Source organism: Coregonus clupeaformis, chromosome 30, assembly GCF_020615455.1.
Source record: "Coregonus clupeaformis isolate EN_2021a chromosome 30, ASM2061545v1, whole genome shotgun sequence".
NCBI lineage: Eukaryota > Metazoa > Chordata > Actinopteri > Salmoniformes > Salmonidae > Coregonus > Coregonus clupeaformis.
In genome coordinates this window covers 1,707,032-1,726,723 of record NC_059221.1, presented here as the reverse complement: position 1 = coordinate 1,726,723, position 19,692 = coordinate 1,707,032, and the positions used below count along the sequence as shown (strand labels likewise).

General features: G+C 44.5%; 1 protein-coding gene across 1 annotated transcript in view; it reads right to left on the bottom strand.

The window, feature by feature from the left end:
* Positions 1-144: 144 nt before the first annotated feature.
* The window catches only part of LOC123482279 (tyrosine-protein phosphatase non-receptor type 11-like), a 48,691-nt gene continuing 29,143 nt past the window's right edge, over positions 145-19,692 (bottom strand). Inside the window, exons 2-6 of the mRNA XM_045209375.1 lie at positions 12,886-13,008; positions 2,574-2,768; positions 1,916-2,108; positions 555-671; positions 145-300 (exon numbers count right to left, since the gene is read on the bottom strand). Coding sequence (XP_045065310.1) covers positions 145-300; positions 555-671; positions 1,916-2,108; positions 2,574-2,768; positions 12,886-13,008 — 784 coding nt within the window. The remainder of the gene's footprint in view (positions 301-554; positions 672-1,915; positions 2,109-2,573; positions 2,769-12,885; positions 13,009-19,692) is intronic.

Sequence of the window (19,692 nt, the reverse complement as noted above, 5' to 3'; positions counted from 1 at the left end):
CCAGTGGTGTCCATCTTAGAGTTAACAATAATGTGCTGTGTGTTGTCCTTCAGGAAATGCCTCATGAACATACTGGATTTACATTCTCTTAATCTTGACTTCCATGTTTTGGAATATGAGATGATATGTGTAATCCACAGTCATTTAAACACACTGGCGGTGATGACGATACCACCGCTCTCGTACCTCAAACTCTTCCCAGAATCCCTGTTTGGGCTTCTCTGAGTTGTCGGCCACTTTGTTTAGTTCCTTCACCCTGTTCTCAATGTTGGCTGCATTTATCCTGGTGGCATTGAAGGGCTTCCGTTGGGAAAGGGAAGAGCAGTACATTAACTCCATGGATTATCATATGATCCACCCTTCACATTAAATTATATTACTGCTATAGAATTTGCAGCATACCCATCCTTTGAATGACACTTAATTAATATACTTAACACATCCGGTTTTATCAGAGTAGATGTTGTTCTGAAAACAACATGGCTTCCATTTTCTTTACAAGTCCAACATTGTTTCATGTGCGGCTGTCTGAATGCACTGGTCCAGTCTCTCACCTGTTTGAGGTGAACAACAATTCCACTCTTCTCCACCATGGGGTTCTTCTTGTAGTGATCCACCAGGTCAGCCAGCGTGTCAAACCTCTCTCCTCCACCCACGTCATACTTCCCATCCTGCTGGAAACACACATAAATTATGTTGTTTGCTAGCCCTTCTAGCCTGCTAGCCCCTACTAGCCTGACAGCTAGCTTGCCTACAAGCCTGCTATCCCTACTAGCCTGCTATCCCTGCCAGCTAGCCGGATAGCCCCTAGCCTACCTGCTAGCCCTACAAGCATTCTAGTCCTTACTAGCTGGTCATGGCTAGAAGGGATGCAGCTAATGTCAAAAGTTGCATGTTTGAGTCGCGTCGGGGAGCATTTTTGCTAACCCTAACCCTTTTCCTAACCTTAACCTAATTCTCCTAACATCTAAGATCCACCACCATATTTTACAGTAGGTATGGGGTTATTTTCTGCTCATGCATTCTAATTTCGACGCCAAACCCACCACTGGTGTGAGTGGCCAAAGAGCAATTTTTTCATGTCATCCAACAAATGTAAACGCCTGGAGTTTGTTAAACGGCATTGGCACTTGGATTGGTTACCGGTGCTTTGGTCAGATAACATGAAAATAGAGCTCTTTGGTCCCGCACACCAGTGGTGGGTTTGGTGTCGAAATGCGAATGCATGAGCAGAAAATAACCCCATACCTACTGTAAAATATGGTGGTGGATCTTTGATGTTATGGGGCAATTTCCATCCACTGGTCCTGGGACTCTTGTTAAGGTCAACGCCTTCATGAACTTTACCCAGTACCAGGACATTTTAGCCAAAAACCTGGTTGCCTCTGCCAGGAGGCTGAAGCTTGGCCGCAAGTGGATCTTCCAGCAAGACAATAACCCCAGGCACACATCAAAATCCACAAAGAAATGGTTAATTGGCCACAAAATATATATATTTTGTAATGGCCATCTCAGTCACCTGTGGTTTTAATTGAAGAGGGCAATCCATAAGTGTAGATGAAGGATATCAAGGATCTGGAAGGATTTTGTATGGCGGAATGGTCTAAAATCCCTCAGAATGTGTTCTTCAACTCATAAAACATTTTAGAAAAAGGCTCAGTGCCGTTATCCTCGTATTGTGAGGTTATTGAAAGGTATTGAAAACAGGGGTGTCAATAATTTTGACCTCTACCTTTGGGAAAAAAAGTATTACTTGTTAAACAAGATCTTTCTCTGAGCAATTGTATTTTTTGAGCATACAATATAGCTCAGTATTTAAATTATTTATTACATACAGTTATTTTTGCTCATCTTTATCAAGGATGTCAATAATTTCGGACCCCACTGTATATGTGAAGGCCCTAGCTGGTCTTACCTGGTAGCGAATCATGACGTGGGTGACCTTGGTCTTGCGGTCTACGTTCTCGTGTTTCTCCTCATTGGTGAGGACAGAGAGCACAAAGTCACCCGGTTTGCTCTGGCTCTCCCGTACCAGGAAACTGCCAGGCTTGCCCTTGTCCGTGAGCAGCTTCTCAGCGTCGCGCCCAGAGAGGTGCCCGTGGTACCACCTAGTGTAGATCGGTAGACAATTTATGACTATTATGTTTGAAAATACTAATACTATTAAAAAGTAATGAGGAAATGGAAATCACCCCAACCCTTCCATTTATGTGTAATTGTTTACATATGAAATCTAAATTGTGTGTGTCTGTGTGTTTCTCTGTATGAGAGCTTGCACATGTAAATGTGTAGGAGGTTCCAGCAAGAGATCTCAGCGGGTGTTTCATGGAGAAATCACAGAAACCATCCTCTACAGAGATCACACGTTGTTCTTGGAATTAGATGCAAACTGATACACTGTACTTCCCACTGTGTAGAGAGACAGAAATGCCAGCACAGATACGTTCGTGAAGGTTATAACAGGGTGTGTGTGTGCGCGCATTTTATTGTAAATGCTGTGTCTGTGGTTGTTTTCATTTATGTGTGTGTGCAGCTGTGTGTGTGCATGCGTGTGTGTGTGTGTTTGTGCGTACCTCTCGGAGGTGGGGTCCTTACAGTTGAGTGGGTACTTGAGCTCGATGACGTCTCCGTTCCTCTCTCTGAGGAGGTCGTGCTGCTCTGTGTAGTATTGCACCAGCTCTGCCAGCGTGGCAAACTTCTCCCCTCCATACAGGTCGTAGTAGTCCCCTGAGTTCTGGATCTTAATGTGGGTGACCTCATTGTTCCGCCTGACACACACACAGGGGAAGAGAGGTTGGAGTCAGGGTTAGTCATAGTGCACATTGTTTCAGATAGATTACTATATATTATGTAACAGGTGCACCCTGCAGCATGTAGCAGAGGTTAATAGGGTACAACTGTTCTCTCTGTGTGTGTTTGTGTGATGTGAGGCCTGCTGAAAGGATAATGTATTCTAGCCGCAGGTCGTGCTCAGCACCTATTTGGAACCGCAGCAATGTGTTTCATTAGTGTATGTGAATGAGAAAAAGTATGTGTGGGTGTGTGTGTGGGTATGACAGAGAGAGAGAGTGTGTCCAAATACCCGTACTTGCGTTCTAAATAGTAGGCATTTTGGGTAAGCGAAACAATAATGTTTTATAGTATGTGAAATTTCAAAAAATTTGTATGCAGTGTTTCTATGTCAAACGGTTTTGTTATATTTCAGACTTCTGTGATGTACATAAAGTGTAATATTGGGATGAAACTCAAAACGTATTACATTTCAACTCTATATCTGACATGGTACAGGTGTCTTCTTTCTTTAAGACCATAACCATGTGTGTGAGGTGTATACTTTTGTTTTAAAGTAGATTTGTTTAAGACTACTAAGTAAAAGGTTGTGAGTAGTAAAGCCAGATTTCGGATACGGCCAGAGTGTGTGTTTGTGTTTATGTACGTGGCTGCGTGTGCCTGAACAGAGCAAGCGAGAACACCACGAAAACCCACATGAAAATAACAGGTTGATGTGGTACCGTGAATACCCAATCATTTCTGCACAAGAGGAAACCATTTGTTAATCAAGTCTATGTGGAAATAAGACTGTTTTGCTAGTTATCAGACAAGATTATCCCTCTATAATACCCTGTTGATTTCATATTAAGGGCTTAGAAGAGATTGATTTGGAGTGAGTATTTGAGAGCAACTGGTTTTCACTAAATGCAGGTGGCTAGGGAGCACAGATAAGGTCAGAAAACAGTCTGCCACTTCACAAAATACACAGCCACAAAGAGACACAATGTCACACACACATGCACGCACACAGCATTCTAAACCGAAACATTCTCATCAGCATGGAAACAAGAAGTCAAGAACGAGTTGAAAAGACAGCTACTAAATGTACATAATTTTTCTATTTTTCCATTTCCAGTTAACATTTCAGAGCAATACAGTGGGGAAAAAAAGTATTTAGTCAGCCACCAATTGTGCAAGTTCTCCCACTTAAAAAGATGAGAGAGGCCTGTAATTTTCATCATAGCTACACGTCAACTATGGCAGACAAAATGAGATTTTTTTTCTCCAGAAAATCACATTGTAGGATTTTTAATGAATTTATTTGCAAATTATGGTGGAAAATAAGTATTTGGTCAATAACAAAAGTTTCTCAATACTTTGTTATATACCCTTTGTTGGCAATGACACAGGTCAAACGTTTTCTGTAAGTCTTCACAAGGTTTTCACACACTGTTGCTGGTATTTTGGCCCATTCCTCCATGCAGATCTCCTCTAGAGCAGTGATGTTTTGGAGCTGTCGCTGGGCAACACAGACTTTTAACTCCCTCCAAAGATTTTCTATGGGGTTGAGATCTGGAGACTGGCTAGGCCACTCCAGGACCTTGAAATGCTTCTTACGAAGCCACTCCTTCGTTGCCCGGGCGGTGTGTTTGGGATCATTGTCATGCTGAAAGACCCAGCCACGTTTCATCTTCAATGCCCTTGCTGATGGAAGGAGGTTTTCACTCAAAATCTCACGATACACGGCCCCATTCATTTCTTTCCTTTACACGGATCAGTCGTCCTGGTCCCTTTGCAGAAAAAACAGCCCCAAAGCATGATGTTTCCACCCCCATGCTTCACAGTAGGTATGGTGTTCTTTAGATGCAACTCAGCATTCTTTGTCCTCCAAACACGACTGAGTTGAGTTTTTACCAAAAAGTTATATTTTGGTTTCATCTGACCATATGACATTCTCCCAATCCTCTTCTGGATCATCCAAATGCACTCTAGCAAACTTCAGATGGGCCTGGACATGTACTGGCTTAAGCAGGGGGACACGTCTGGCACTGCAGGATTTGAGTCCCTGGCGGCGTAGTGTGTTACTGATGGTAGGCTTTGTTACTTTGGTCCCAGCTCTCTGCAGGTCATTCACTAGGTCCCCCCCGTGTGGTTCTGGGATTTTTGTGTGGTTCTTGTGATCATTTTGACCCCCACGGGGTGAGATCTTGCGTGGAGCCCCAGATCGGGGGGAGATTATCAGTGGTCTTGTATGTCTTCCATTTCCTAATAATTGCTCCCACAGTTGATTTCTTCAAACCAAGCTGCTTACCTATTGCAGATTCAGTCTTCCCAGCCTGGTGCAGGTCTACAATTTTGTTTCTGGTGTCCTTTGACAGCTCTTTGGTCTTGGCCATAGTGGAGTTTGGAGTGTGACTGTTTGAGGTTGTGGACAGGTGTCTTTATACTGATAACAAGTTCAAACAGGTGCCATTAATACAGGTAACGAGTGGAGGACAGAGGAGCCTCTTAAAGAAGAAGTTACAGGTCTGTGAGAGCCAGAAATCTTGCTTGTTTGAAGGTGACCAAATACTTATTTTCCACCATAATTTGCAAATAAATTCATAAAAAATCCTACAATGTGATTTTCTGGATTTTTTTTCTCAATTTGTCTGTCATAGTTGACGTGTACCTATGATGAAAATTACAGGCCTCTCATCTTTTTAAGTGGGAGAACATGCACAATTGGTGGCTGACTAAATACTTTTTTCCCCCACTGTATTTGTCTGCAGCAAAAGGCCAAACCAATGCACAAACATGAACTTTGTCTTAGTACACCTACACATTTAGAATAAGTCGGTTTTTGAGCCTGCAGCAAACCACAACTCCCACTCTACACACATTTACAAAAAATATCATACTGTAGCTAGCGATCTAACTCAGGAGGTGAAAAAATTGACAAAACTGCACATTATGCTATCTGATATCTAGCTTTAATGCAATTAGCTAGTCCTCTCTGCAAATTGATGATCAAGTAACGGTCATATAAAGTGGAACTTTTTCTCTCTCTCTCTCTCTCTCTCTCTCTCTCTCTCTCTCTCTCTCTCTCTCTCTCTCTCTCTCTCTCTCTCTCTCTCTCTCTCTCTCTCTCTCTCTCTCTCTCTCTCTCTCTCTCTCTCTCTCTCTCTCTCTCATATATATATATAAACCTGCACTCTCTCCTTCCCTGTAATTGTGTTATGAATGTTTGAGTGGAGCAGTATGCCTCCCTGTCTGTGGCTACTAATGGCCCGTGGCGGCTGCACTGTTTGTGTGTGTGAGTGTGCGTGTGCGAGCTTGCACCAGGCTGTTTGTGGGAGTTTAACACAATTAATGACATCGCATTGAGCCAAAAACATCCAACTAGATTTTACTCTGCGGATGGGATTGGTCTCTTGCAGACTTGGAGATATAGCACACATAATAATTGTGCCATACAACATCCATTAAGCTGATTTTGACAATGGCAATGCTGTTGTACAGAATTATGTGAATATTGTTTTTTGGACATACAGTGGGGTCAGGAATTATTGGATGCCTTGATAAAGATCAGCAAAAAGACTGTATAAAATAAATAATACAAATACTGAGCTCAAATGTTAATATATATTTATATAAAAACTATCTAAAAAAGATAGGGGTCAAAATGATTGGATCCCCTGTTTTCAGTACTCCAGCACCCTGGATAACGACACTGAGCCTTTTTGTAAAATGTTTTATGAGTTTGGAGAACACGTTGGGAGGGATCTTAGACCATTCCTCCATTCAGAATCTTTCCAGATCCTTGAAATCCTTCCTCTGAGTTTATGGACTGTCCCCTTCAATTCAAATCACAGGTTTTCAATGGGGTTCAAGTCAGGAGACTGAGGTGGCAATTGCAAAATGTTGATTTTTGTGTTCAATTAACCATTTCTTTGTGGATTTTGACGTGTGCCTGGGGTTATTGTCTTGCTGGAAGATCTACTTGCGGCCAAGTTTCAGCCTCCTGGCAGAGGCAACCAGGTTTTTGGCTAAAATATCCTGGTTCATGATGCCATTGATCTTAACAAGGGAAGCAAAGATCTAACACCATATTTTACAGTAGGGATGAGGTATTTTCTGCATATGCATTGTTGTTTTGAAGGCCAAACCCACTGTTGGTGTACGTGACCAAATACCTCTATTTTTATGTAATCTGACCATAGCGCCGCCTGGAGTTTGCTAAACGGCATTGGCACTTGGATTGGAACCGGTTGCTATGGTCATATAGAGGTCTTTGGCCACACACACCAGCAGTGGGTTTGGCCTTTCGAAATAACAATTCACGTGAGGATTTCTGGTACAAGAACAGGCCCCACAAGAAAAAGGTTTAGGGTTAGAATTTAGGGTTAGGGGTTTGGGTTAGGGAAAATAGGATTTTGCATGGGAATCAATTGTTTGGTCCCCACAAGGATAGTAAAACAAAGGTGTGTGTGTGTGTGTGTGTGTGTGTGTGTGTGTGTGTGTGTGTGTGTGTGTGTGCGTGCGGGCGGGAAGGTGGAGGTGTAGGATCTATCTACCTACAAGCCCTTTTGACTACAAGGATGGAGGCCGCTGCACTTGTTGTTTTACATCTGGAGCAACATTAGGTCATTATCAATCTTCACTGGCCCACCCATGGTTCAGGAAGAAGGAACACACACACAATGACACTATGTAGTCCCTCTTCCCCACTTTCCTTTTATCTACTGGCTTCCTATCTCTAATTACAAACGTGTGTATCAAACAGGCCTTTGGACAGATTCGTACACATGTCGACATCAGTATATGTGAGTGCTGAGGGCAGAGTCACTAACCACTAGACCACCATGGCCACATGTCTCTGTTACATAGTATCCAGTGAGAACACAATCCACTTATCAAAATGAGATGAATCAACATTCTATAGGTCTATTTGGCCAATGCATTTAATTGATTGGATCTATAAATAGCCCGACTGCAATGGAAATATGTCTAATGGAAGTGAATGGAGGCAATGGCATACGTAATACGGGGAGAAAATCCATCCACAGTCCCAGCTAATGCCCTCTAAACTTCTCTGATCAAGAGCATAGAGACATGATACTAGAACATACACCAAATCAAATGTTATTTGTCACATACACGTGTTTAGCAGATGTTATTGCGGGTGTAGCGAAATGCTTGTGCTTTTAGCTCCGACAGTGCAGTAATATCTAACAAGTAATATCTAAAAATTTCACAACATATACCCATTACACACAAATCTAAGTAAGGAATGGAATTTAAGAATATATACATATATGGACAAGCAATGACAGAGCGGCATGGACTAAGATACAGTAGAATATTATAGAATACAGTATATACATATGAGATGAGTAATGCAAGATATGTAAACATTATTAAAGTGAATAGTGTTCCATTTCTTAAAGTGGCCAGTGATTTCAATAGGCAGCAGCAGCCTCTAGTGTGCTAGTGATGGCTGTTTCACAGTCTGATGGCCTTGAGATAGAAGCTGTTTTTAATTCTCTCGGTCCCAGCTTTGATGCACCTGTACTGACCTCGCCTTCTGGATGATAGCGGGGAAATTTCTTCAACCTCCTGAGGTTGAAGAGGCTCTGTTGCGCCTTCTTCACCACACTGTCTGCGTGGGTGGACCATTTAAGTTTGTTAGTGATGTGTACACCAAGGAACTTGAAGCTTTCCACCTTCTCCACTGCGGTCCCATCGATGTGGATAGGGGGGTGCACCCTCTACTGTTTCCTGAAGTCCACGATCATCTCCTTTGTTTTGTTGATGTTGAGTGAGAGGTTATTTTCCTGGCACCACACACCCAGAGCCCTCACCTCCTCCCTGAAGGCTGTCTCGTCATTGTTGGTAATCAAGCCTACTACTGTTGTGTCGTCTGCAAACTTGATGATTGAGTTGGAGGCGTGCTTGGCCATGCAGTCATGGGTGAACAGGGGGTACAGGAGGGGGCAGAGCATGCACCCTTGTGGGGCCCCAGTGTTGAGGATCAGCGAAGTGGATATGTTGTCTCTTACCTTCACCACCTGGAGGCGGACCATCAGGAAGTCCAGGACCCAGTTGCACAGGGCGGGGTTCAGACCCAGGGCCTCGAGCCTAATGATGAGCTTGGAGGGTACTATGGTGTTGAATGCTGAGCTATAGTCAATGAACAGCATTCTTACATAGGTATTCCTCTTGTCCAGATGGGATAGGGTAGTGTGCAGTGTGATGGCGATTGCATCGTCTGTGGATCTATTGGGGCGGTAAGCAAATTGAAGTGGGTCTAGGGTGACAGGTAAGGTAGAGGTGATATGATCCTTGACTAGTCTCTCAAAGCACTTCATGACAGAGGTGAGTGCTACGGGGCGATAGTCATTTAGTTCAGTTACCTTTGCTTTCTTGGGTACAGGAACAATGGTGGCCATCTTGAAGCATGTGGGGACAGCAGACTGGGATAGGGAGAGATTGAATATGTCCGTAAACACACCAGCCAGCTGGTCTGCGCATGCTCTGAGGACGCGGCTAGGGATGCCGTCTGGGCCGGCAGCCTTGCGGGGGTTAACATGCTTAAATGTCTTACTCACGTCGGCCACGGAGAAGGAGAGCCCACAGTCCTTGGTAGTGGGCCGCGTCGGTGGCACTGTTATCCTCAAAGCTGGCGAAGAAGGTGTTTAGCTTGTCTGGAAGCGAGACGTCGGCGACATGGCTGGTTTTCCTTTTGTAGTCCGTGATTGTCTGTAGACCCTGGTACATACGTCTCGTGTCTGAGCCGTTGAATTGCGACTCCACTTTGTCTCTATACTGATGTTTTGCCAGTTTAATTGCCTTGCAGAGTGAGTAGCTACACTGTTTGTATTCTGCCATATTCCCAGTCACCTTGCCATGGTTAAATGCGGTGGTTCGCGCTTTCAGTTTTGTGCGAATGCTGCCATCTATCCACGGTTTCTGGTTAGGGTAGGTTTTAATAGTCACAGTGGGCACAACATCTCCTATACCCTTCCTGATAAACTCAGCCACTGTTTCAGTGTATTCATCTAAATTATCTTCGCAAGCTACCTGGAACATATCCCAGTCCGCGTGATCAAAACAATCTTGAAGCGTGGATTCCGATTGGTCAGACCAGCGTTGAATAGTCCTTAGCACGGGTACATCCTGTTTGAGTTTCTGCCTATAGGAAGGGAGGAGCAAAATGGAGTCGTGGTCAGATTTGCCGAAAGGAGGGCGGGGGAGGGCCTTATAACCATCCCGGAAGTTTGAATAGCAATGGTCAAGGTTTTTATCAGCGTTCAACAGTCGATATGTTGATAGAACTTCAGCAGCCTATTCCTCAAATTTGCTTTGTTAAAATCCCCGGCTACAATAAATGCAGCCTCAGGATATGTGGGTTCCAGTTTGCATAAAGTCCAGTGAAGTTCTTTGAGGGCCGTCGTGGTATCGGCTTGAGGGGGGATATACACGGCCGTGACCATAACCAAATAAAATTATCTTGGGAGATAATACGGTCGGTATTTGACTAGAACAAAATAAGTTGTGGGCTATATCCCCAAAACATTTTTACTGAAAGAAAACAATGAAAAACCAAGGCACTTCTTTTGCTCTGAGAATTACATACACTGAGTATACTAAACATTAGGAACACCTTCCTAATATTGAGTTGCACCCCTTCTGTCAAATTGGCTGGATGTCCTTTAGGTGGTGGACCATTCTTGATACAATCCTTCTTTAACCTGTCTCCTCCCTTCATCTACACTGATTGAAGTGGATTTAACAAGTGACATCAATAAGGGATCATAGCTGTCACCAGGATTCACCTGGTCAGTCTATGTCATGGAAAGAGCAGGTGTTCTTAATGTTTTGTATACTCAGTGAACATTCGCTTCACAATTACATTGGCCACATAATGCTTGGCCGTGTAAGTTCTCACTCCCTCAAAATGCAGCATAGAGCAATGTATAGAGCTGCGGTTGTCAAGGCCTCTCTCATAACAACAGAACACACGGTCTACTTAACCACACATTGCGGTCTACTCCGGCCACTACTGGAACAGTTAACATCATAGCAGAAAATGTTTAACTCCTCCCCCTCCACCACCACCACCCCAGTCCTTCCCCTGCCATCCAGCCCCCTGCCCAGCCCAGGAAAGAAGGGAGGGGGAGATAAGCGAAGGGAAAAGCAGGGAGAATGAGATAACAGCCCATTGGAGTCCCAGGGCATCCATTATACGGAGAGGCAAGCTGGACAACCCCTAATAGCATGCTGGTAAGAAGAAACTACACTAATGACTTGGTAATTACTCTCTCATTGTGTGTGTGTGTGTGTGTGAGAGAGTGCGTGAGAGTGTGTGTGAGTTTATATGAGTGAGTGTGTGTGTGTGTGTGTGATATGAGATTGTTTGTGAGTATATATGATTGAGAGAGTGTGTGTGATATGACAGTGTGTGAGAGAATGCTATAGAGTGTGTCTGTGATGTGGGAGTATGTGTGAGCATACAAGTAAGAGACAATTAGCTTGGTCACACTGGACCCTGACAGGTTTAGGGCCCAATTCTGACTTAAGAAAGGTGTAATTTCCTATGCACGCCTTTCCTACGCACTTCTCAGTATTTGGTATCCAGACTTACCTTATGAAGGTGTGTAACGGGCTTTGCTGGCGTGGTTCCCTTGCACGCGCTGAATAAATGTCATTCAACCGCTGAAAACCTTTCCACATGCTGGCCAACAGATTTTTTTAATTCAATAGGGTTTTCAGTACATTTATCTTAAGCCATCCTTTTAAATACGGTGTACCTTGTAGTTAGAATTTTGTTGACAGACTCAATAGAATAAATTGAGAGAACGGGCTGTTAGCCTGCACTACAGTTTAGCCACAGGGGCTGTGGTCTGAAGAACAACAAATACATGTAATTGCGTCTGGTGAATGCAAACACACACACATACACACACACACAACAATCACACACACACACAGGCAGTTAGGCAGCCCTCAGTCAACACAAAGCCACATGCCACCAGGGGCATGCAGGGTCAGACCTCGACATGGGCCCCCGGCCTTAACGTTATTAAGAGCTACTGCCTGGACTGGCCTGGCTGTCACACTCACTGCTGCTGCCAGCCTAACAACCTTCACTTTCTCTCACCCCTCTCTCTACCCTACATACACTCTCTCTCTCTGTCTTCCCCCCCCCCCCACTCTCTCTCACACACACTCCCCCTCTGTCTCACGCTCTTTCTCTCTCTCCCTCCCCCACACTCTTGTTCGCTACCCTATCCAACCTCTGCTAAAGAGCGGCGAGCTAAAGGACGATGCTGGACCTTTTCCATGAGCTCGTCTGACTGATGAGCCTCTTAAAAGCTTCCGTTGCCAAAGCAGAGCCACTCTCTATCCTCGCACTACAGGAAATCACAGAGGCCTGCTGTTTACCAGAACTCCATGTTTCTCTTTTGTATTCAGCTCTCCAACTACAGAGCTCACTGTTCATAATTCAGTGAAATGTAATGTCATGGGACAGGGTTAGTCATGATGATTTCATACATGGGGTCAATGGAGATCATATTCCTCGAAGTGCTGTTGTGGCGTAAGTGAATTCTTGTGAAAGGCTATTTACGACCAGTTCTTGCTTTTTTTTCAACCGAGGAGGGAAACAAACATTTTCCAGTTCATAGAAACTTGGGAGAGTAATAAAGAAGGCATATTTCAAGCTCGGACTCCCACAAGCTGTGACTGTTCACCCAAAGGCAAGGCTCTTGCTCTCTCGCTAGCTTGTTTACTGGGAAGCGATTATTGCCCATTTCTTGAGGCTTGACTCACGCGCTCACTTAATTGCTCAGTCGGCACAAGGAGACAATTTGCTCTGAATGATAAACTTTACACCAGGGGCAATGTGGAGCATAGGCTGCTAACGCTAGGCTAAAGAGCTAGGCTAAAGCTAAAGACCTAGGCTAAAGCGCTAAGATAAAGAGGTAGGCTAAAGCGATAGCAGAGAACCATGCTAACACAGAACATTCACGTAACGTTCCCTCAAGGTTCTCCTTTGGTTATTTGACAAGTAACTTTCCCAGATTGTTCTTAGAACCAACATTTGTTAGCTGGGAACATGGAGGCCCCTACTTGATGGAGAGAGTAAAATCCCCCGGGTTGCTCTTGCTCGGCCGGGCTAGGAAACTGCCGTGGACCCCCCGCGTCAAGAGGAGCTGCTCTGCCTCGATGCCAGTGATGTTGGGGTGGAACCACCTGGAGAGAGAGAGAGAGAGAGAGAGAGAATAGTTTTGAGCACAAACGCCAAATCCAGAGTCACTGCGCCAGAACCAGTGTTTCTCAATGTACCTGATTCAACTTATCAAGTACTTGATCAGTGGAATCAGGTGTGTTAATGCCGGGCTAAAACAAAAACATAGAGGCCCCTCCAGGAGCTGATTGATACAAATAGCTTTAAACTCACTCATCAATCATTATTTCCCAGAAAAAGATTCAGAGATTCAGTTTGGTGACAGTAGTTAGATACACATAAACCGTAAGAGTTAAACTTTTGGAGAGAAGAGCCCTATACTACAAATGAGGTTTGAGGAATTAGTGAAGTAACTTTGGTCAACTCTGAGTTCAACTCGAGATAACCGGTCAGACGAATGTGGCTCACCTTTTAGCCAGGTACATTTTTATGGCAACGAATCCTTCAGAACTAACCTGCTCTGGGGCAGGCTAATTTAGGGCTAACGCCATTTATTTTGAATGAAGTGTCTGAGATGTGGGTCGAGGACCAATGAAATCAAATTTCCTTCCTCTCGCAAAGATTGTCATCCCCTTGTTAATTGTGTCATTTGAGGAAGATGACTGATTCAATATTTTATTAATCAAATGTTTTTTTTGTGTGTGTGATGACAGCATTTGCTTTCCAAACTGTACGTTTTTCAAGGAATTGTATTTTGAAATTTGCAAAATGCAAACTGACAGCCGCAACCAACCATAGACATTTAATCCATAGATGGCAGTTCCAATTCAAGTTAAAGGAGCATTATGTCGAATTTTTGCATTATAATGTCATAAAATGTCCATAATATATCTACAGTAATAGTGGAATGATAGTGTTTCACAAAAAAAAGAATACAAAAAAATATGCTTTGGGCCCTTACAAAATTGCATTCAGAATTTCCTCCCTCTTTGAGCAGCGTCACTTGGAGGCGTGGTCATCTTCTTCCGAGCGCAATCAACAATGGCGGATTTCTTAGACAAGCGTCCAGCCCCACTGGTTGCGGATACAGGTGGCAACTTTTTTTGAAGTTTAGCCAAGCGACTAAATGATAAGGCTTGGGGAAAAACCAGAGTAAATATTGGTAACAATTTTAATCGCTGGAGAGAAGTTATGGCCCTAAAAGGGCTGAAGTCTGATGCAGAGATGGTCTGTTTTCTGCTTGACAGGTAACGTTACCAAGACGTTGCGCCATCTACAGTAGCTAGCTAGTGTTAGCTGTGATGTTTGAATGGAGAATCCGGGTTAGCTTTATGCTATCTAAATTATATGGCTGTCTTGATAAATAACTACAGTGTGCATGGTATTTACGATCTAAAACCAGTCAGGATATTGATACATTTAACATATCTAGCTAGCTAACCTTTCATGCGCATTTCTCTGTTTGAGAGTGATATAACTGTAATGGTGCTCGGCTGTAACGTTAGCAGCTGTAATGGTGCTCGGCAGTATAGTTGCCTCTGCTTTTTCAGACTTCCAAGTGACTATCGTTATTACAGAACATTACTGAAACAATGTTAGCTAGCTAACATTATGTAGCTGGGTAGAGAGTTGACAAGCAAGCTCACTAGCTAGGTTTTGTGACATACATTAGCAAGCTAGCTAACGTCAGCTAGATAGATATGTTATATAATAATGGGACATGCGTGAAATAAAAATGTAATTTCTCATCTTCTAGTTATGAAAAGGCCCCACCACAATCCACTCCAAGGAAAGTGTTACCTCTGCCTGCTTTATCAAGCATTGGAGTGACATCCAGCACCACGCTGTCAGATAGTTGAGAACACATGCTTAATTTCAATAGGAGAATAGCTAGATACCTTTTTACTATTCCTTTGATGGCTATTGGGTAGTGTGAACTTTCTTGTGTGTGCATCATTTATGGTTTGGTTTCTGTGTTTTTGTGTCCCTCTCTTTGTGCCTGCCTTCTTTGAGTGGCCTATGTGGGGGTGTATCTCTCTGGTACTGTCATGTCTCCCTCTCTAGTATTCAAAATGTTTGGCAGTAATGAAGATACTATATCTGTTTTTTGTCTATTTTGTATATATTTCTCAATTTCACTTTTCATTCTTTAACTAAATATACTTTCCTGCAACCCGCCTCACCCAACGTGGAAAGGATTCTATTATTTCTTTATAACTTTTATCAAGAACCTTAAGCTGAAACTAGACTAGCTGCAACCGAATGCCTGTGGTAGCCAGCTAGCTAGCTACTTGCTATTAGCCACCGTTAGCGTCTTCACCATTGTCCGTGGCCTGCACTACCCACCAGCCAGCTCTAGCTCTAGCCTGGACAATTTGTCGGCCAGTCTGCACAGCGTGCTATCGACCCAAAGCATATCGGATTTTCTGCCGGAATCACTGGACCCTAGCGCCGGATCATCGCAACTAGCTAGCTGCAACCGAATGGCTGTTGTAGCCAGCTAGCTAGCTACTTGCTATTAGCCACCGTTAGCGGTCTAAACCATTGTCCGTGGCCTGCACTACCCACCAGCCAGCTCTAGCCTGGACAATTTTTCGGCCAGCCTGCACAGCGTGCTATCGACCCAGAGCATATTGGATTTTCTGCCGGAATCACTGGACCCTAGCGCCGGATCATCGCAATTAGCTAGCTGCAACCGAATGGCTGTTGTCGTTGGCTAATTACCATTGCCCCTTAGCAAGCACCAGTTAGCCTTGAGCTAGCCTCGAGCCAGGCCCATCTCCCGGCTATCTACCTCTCTGTCAACCGGACGGGACCTCCTAGTGTTGACACAGAGCCCCGCCGATCCAACACAACTGGTCTGTCGACGAAATCGTCTGATGTGGTTTCAACAGGCTTCCCGTTACGACGTTGACCACAAAGATCCATCTGCTAGCCCCGGCCCGCTAGCACACGCAAGCCGTGCCTCTTGCTCGCCAGTGCTGTAGCAGCCCCCGAACTACCTCCGAACTCTCCTATTGCTGGTCACTGGACCTTATGATAACTCAGCTATACAGCTTATGCCTGCTGGACTGTTCCTTTATACGGTACCGCATCCTGTTTATGTTTAGCCTCAGCCCAAACGTTGTCGCCATTACCAGCTGTTGTCTTAGCTCTCTCGAATAACACCTGTGATTGCTTTATGCCTCTCTCCCATGTCAATATGCCTTGCTTATTGCTGTTTTGGTTATTTCTTATTGTACTATTTCACTGTAGAGCCCCCAGTCCAGCTCAACCTGCCTTAGATAGGTCCTTTGTCCCACCCCCCATACACACGGAGACCGACTCAATCGGTGCCTCCAGTGATGCTATCTCTTTCATCGTTACCCAACGCCAACTGTACTCATATCCTTCCATATCCTTGTCTGTACATAATGCCCTGAATCTATTCTACAACGCCCAGAAATCTGCCCCTTTTATTCTCTGTACCCAACGCACTAGAAGACCAGTTCTTAAAGCCTTTAGCCGTATCCTTATTCTACTCCTCCTCTGTTCCTCTGGTGATGTAGAGGTTAACCCAGGCCCTGTACCCCCCCAGTATCACTCCTACTCCCCAGGCGTTATCATTTGTTGACTTCTGTAACCGTAAAAGCCTTGGTTTCTTGCACGTTAACATCAGAAGCCTCCTCCCTAAGTTTGAGTTATTCACTGCGTTAGCACACTCCGCCAACCCTGATGTTCTAGCAGCGTTTGAATCCTGGCTTAGGAAGGCCACCAAAAATTCAGAAATGTCCATCCCTAACTACAACATTTTCCGTCTCGATAGAACTGCCAAAGGGGGTGGGGTTGCAATCTACTGTAGAGATAGCCTGTAGAGCTCTATCATACTATTCAGGTCTGTGCCCAAACAGTTTGAGCTTCTACTTCTAAAAATCCACCTTTCCAGAAATAAGTATCTCACTGTTGCCGCTTGCTACAGACCCCCCTCAGCCCAGAGCTGTGCCCTGGACACCATATGTGAATTGATTGCCCCCCATTTATCTTCAGAGTTCGTACTGCTTGGTGACCTAAACTGGGATATGCTTAACACCCCGGCCAACCTACAATCTAAACTAGATGCCCTCAATCTCACACAAATTATCAACGAACCTACCAGGTACAACCCTAAATCTGTAAACGTGGGCACCCTCATAGATATCATCCTGACAAATTTACCCTCTAAATTTACATTTACATTTTTGTCATTTAGCAGACGCTCTTATCCAGAGCGACTTACAGTTAGTGAATGCATACATGTATTTTTTAAATTTATCTTTCATACTGGCCCCCCGTGGGAAACAAACCCACATCCCTGCCGGCCAAACCCCCCTCCCCTACCTTGGACGACGCTGGACCAATTGTGCACCGCCCATGGGTCTCCCGGTCGCCGCCGGCTGCGACAGAGCCTGGACTCTAACCAGGATCTCTAGTGGCACAGCTAGCACTGCGATGCAGTGCCTTAGACCACTGCGCCACTCGGGACACCTCCGCTGTCTTCAACCAGGATCTCAGCGATCACTTCCTAATTGCCTGCGTCCGTAATAGGTCCGCGGTCAAACGACCACCCCTCATCACTGTCAAACGCGCCCTAAAACACTTTAGCGAGCAGGCTTTTCTAATTGACCTGGCCCGGGTATCCTGGATGGATATTGACCTCATTCTGTCAGTAGAGGATGGCTGGTTGTTCTTTAAAAGTGCTTTCCTCTCAATCTTAAATAAGCATGCCCCATTCAAAAAATGCAGAATTAAGAACAGATATAGCCCCTGGTTCACTTCAGACTTGACTGCCCTTGACCAGCACAAAAACATCCTGTGGCGTACTGCATTAGCATCGAACAGCCCCCGCGATATGCACATTTTCAGGGAAGTCAGGAACCAATATACACAATCAGTTAGGAAAGAAAAGGCTAGCTTTTTCAAACAGAAATTTGCATCCTGTAGCACTAACTCCAAAAAGTTTTGGGACACTGTAAAGTCCATGGAGAATAAGAGCACCTCCTCCCAACTGCCCACTGCACTGAGGCTAGGAAACACTGTCACCACCGATAAATCTACAATAATCGAGAATTTCAACAAGCATTTTGCTACGGCTGGCCATGCTTTCCACCTGGCTACCACTACCCCAGCCACCAGCTCTGGACCCTCCGCTGCAACTTGCCCATGTTTCCGAGCTGGTCATGGGTGCACCTCAGCCACGCTCAAGGTCCTAAACGATATTATAACCGCGATCGATAAAAGACAGTACTGCGCAGCCGTCTTCATCGACCTGGCCAAGGCTTTCGACTCTGTCAACCACCGCATTCTTATTGGCAGACTAAATAACCGTTCTTCCAAGAAAACTGGTTTATATGGTAGTATGGAAACTATTGCATGCTGTCTTCATCTTACAGATCTGCCCCTAAGGTCACTGCGTCTGGAAATGGAAGTCTCAGCCCACAGTGAAGCATGGGATGCTGGCAGGTGACCTTTTGTTGGTCACAAACATTTTGCTGTCTGGGAATAATTACTCACAAATGTGCCTCCTTTTCAAATTCATGAACATGGGGATGTTTCCAGTAGCAATTTCAAGACTCATACCGTGTGGACTCGATACAATTGTTCTAGATGGAGAAAGGGGCTGTGATCATTGATCGTCTGCGAACCAAAGACTGTGTGGTAGCCCTAGGTAAGACTTCATTGTTTGTGTGCTTACAGTACACCACAAGTATTTAACATGGATGTACTGTTTTTTTTATTTTTTATTACTTCTACAGTGAGGGAAAAAAGTATTTGATCCCCTGCTGATTTTGTACATTTGCCCACTGACAAAGAAATGATCAGTCTATAATTTTAATGGAAGGTTTATTTGAACAGTGAGAGACAGAATAACAACACAAAAATCCAGAAAAACGCATGTCAAAAATGTTATAAATTGATTTGCATTTTAATGAGGGAAATAAGTATTTGACCCCCTCTCAATCAGAAAGATTTCTGGCTCCCAGGTGTCTTTTATACAGGTAACGAGCTGAGATTAGGAGCACACTCTTAAAGGGAGTGCTCCTAATGTCAGCTTGTTACCTGTAAAAAAGACACCTGTCCACAGAAGCCAAGACCAAAGAGCTCTCCAAGGATGTCAGGGACAAGATTGTAGACCTACACAAGGCTGGAATGGGCTACAAGACCATCGCCAAGCAGCTTGGTGAGAAGGTGACAACAGTTGGTGCGATTATTCGCAAATGGAAGAAACACAAAAGACCTGTCAATCTCCCTCGGCCTGGGGCTCCATGCAAGATCTCACCTCGTGGAGTTGCAATGATCATGAGAATGGTGAGGAATCAGCCCAGAACTACACTGGAGGATCTTGTCAATGATCTTAAGGCAGCTGGGACCATAGTCACCAAGAAAACAATTGGTAACAGACTATGCCGTGAAGGACTGAAATCCTGCAGCGCCCGCAAGGTCCCCCTGCTCAAGAAAGCACATATACAGGCCCGTCTGAAGTTTGCCAATGAACATCTGAATGATTCAGAGGAGAACTGGGTAAAAGTGTTGTGGTCAGATGAGACCAAAATCGAGCTCTTTGGCATCAACTCAACTCGCCGTGTTTGGAGGAGGAGGAATGCTGCCTATGACCCCAAGAACACCATCCCCACCGTCAAAACATGGAGGTGGAAACATTATGCTTTGGGGGTTCTTTTCTGCTAAGGGGACAGGACAACTTCACCGCATCAAAGGGACGATGGACGGGGCCA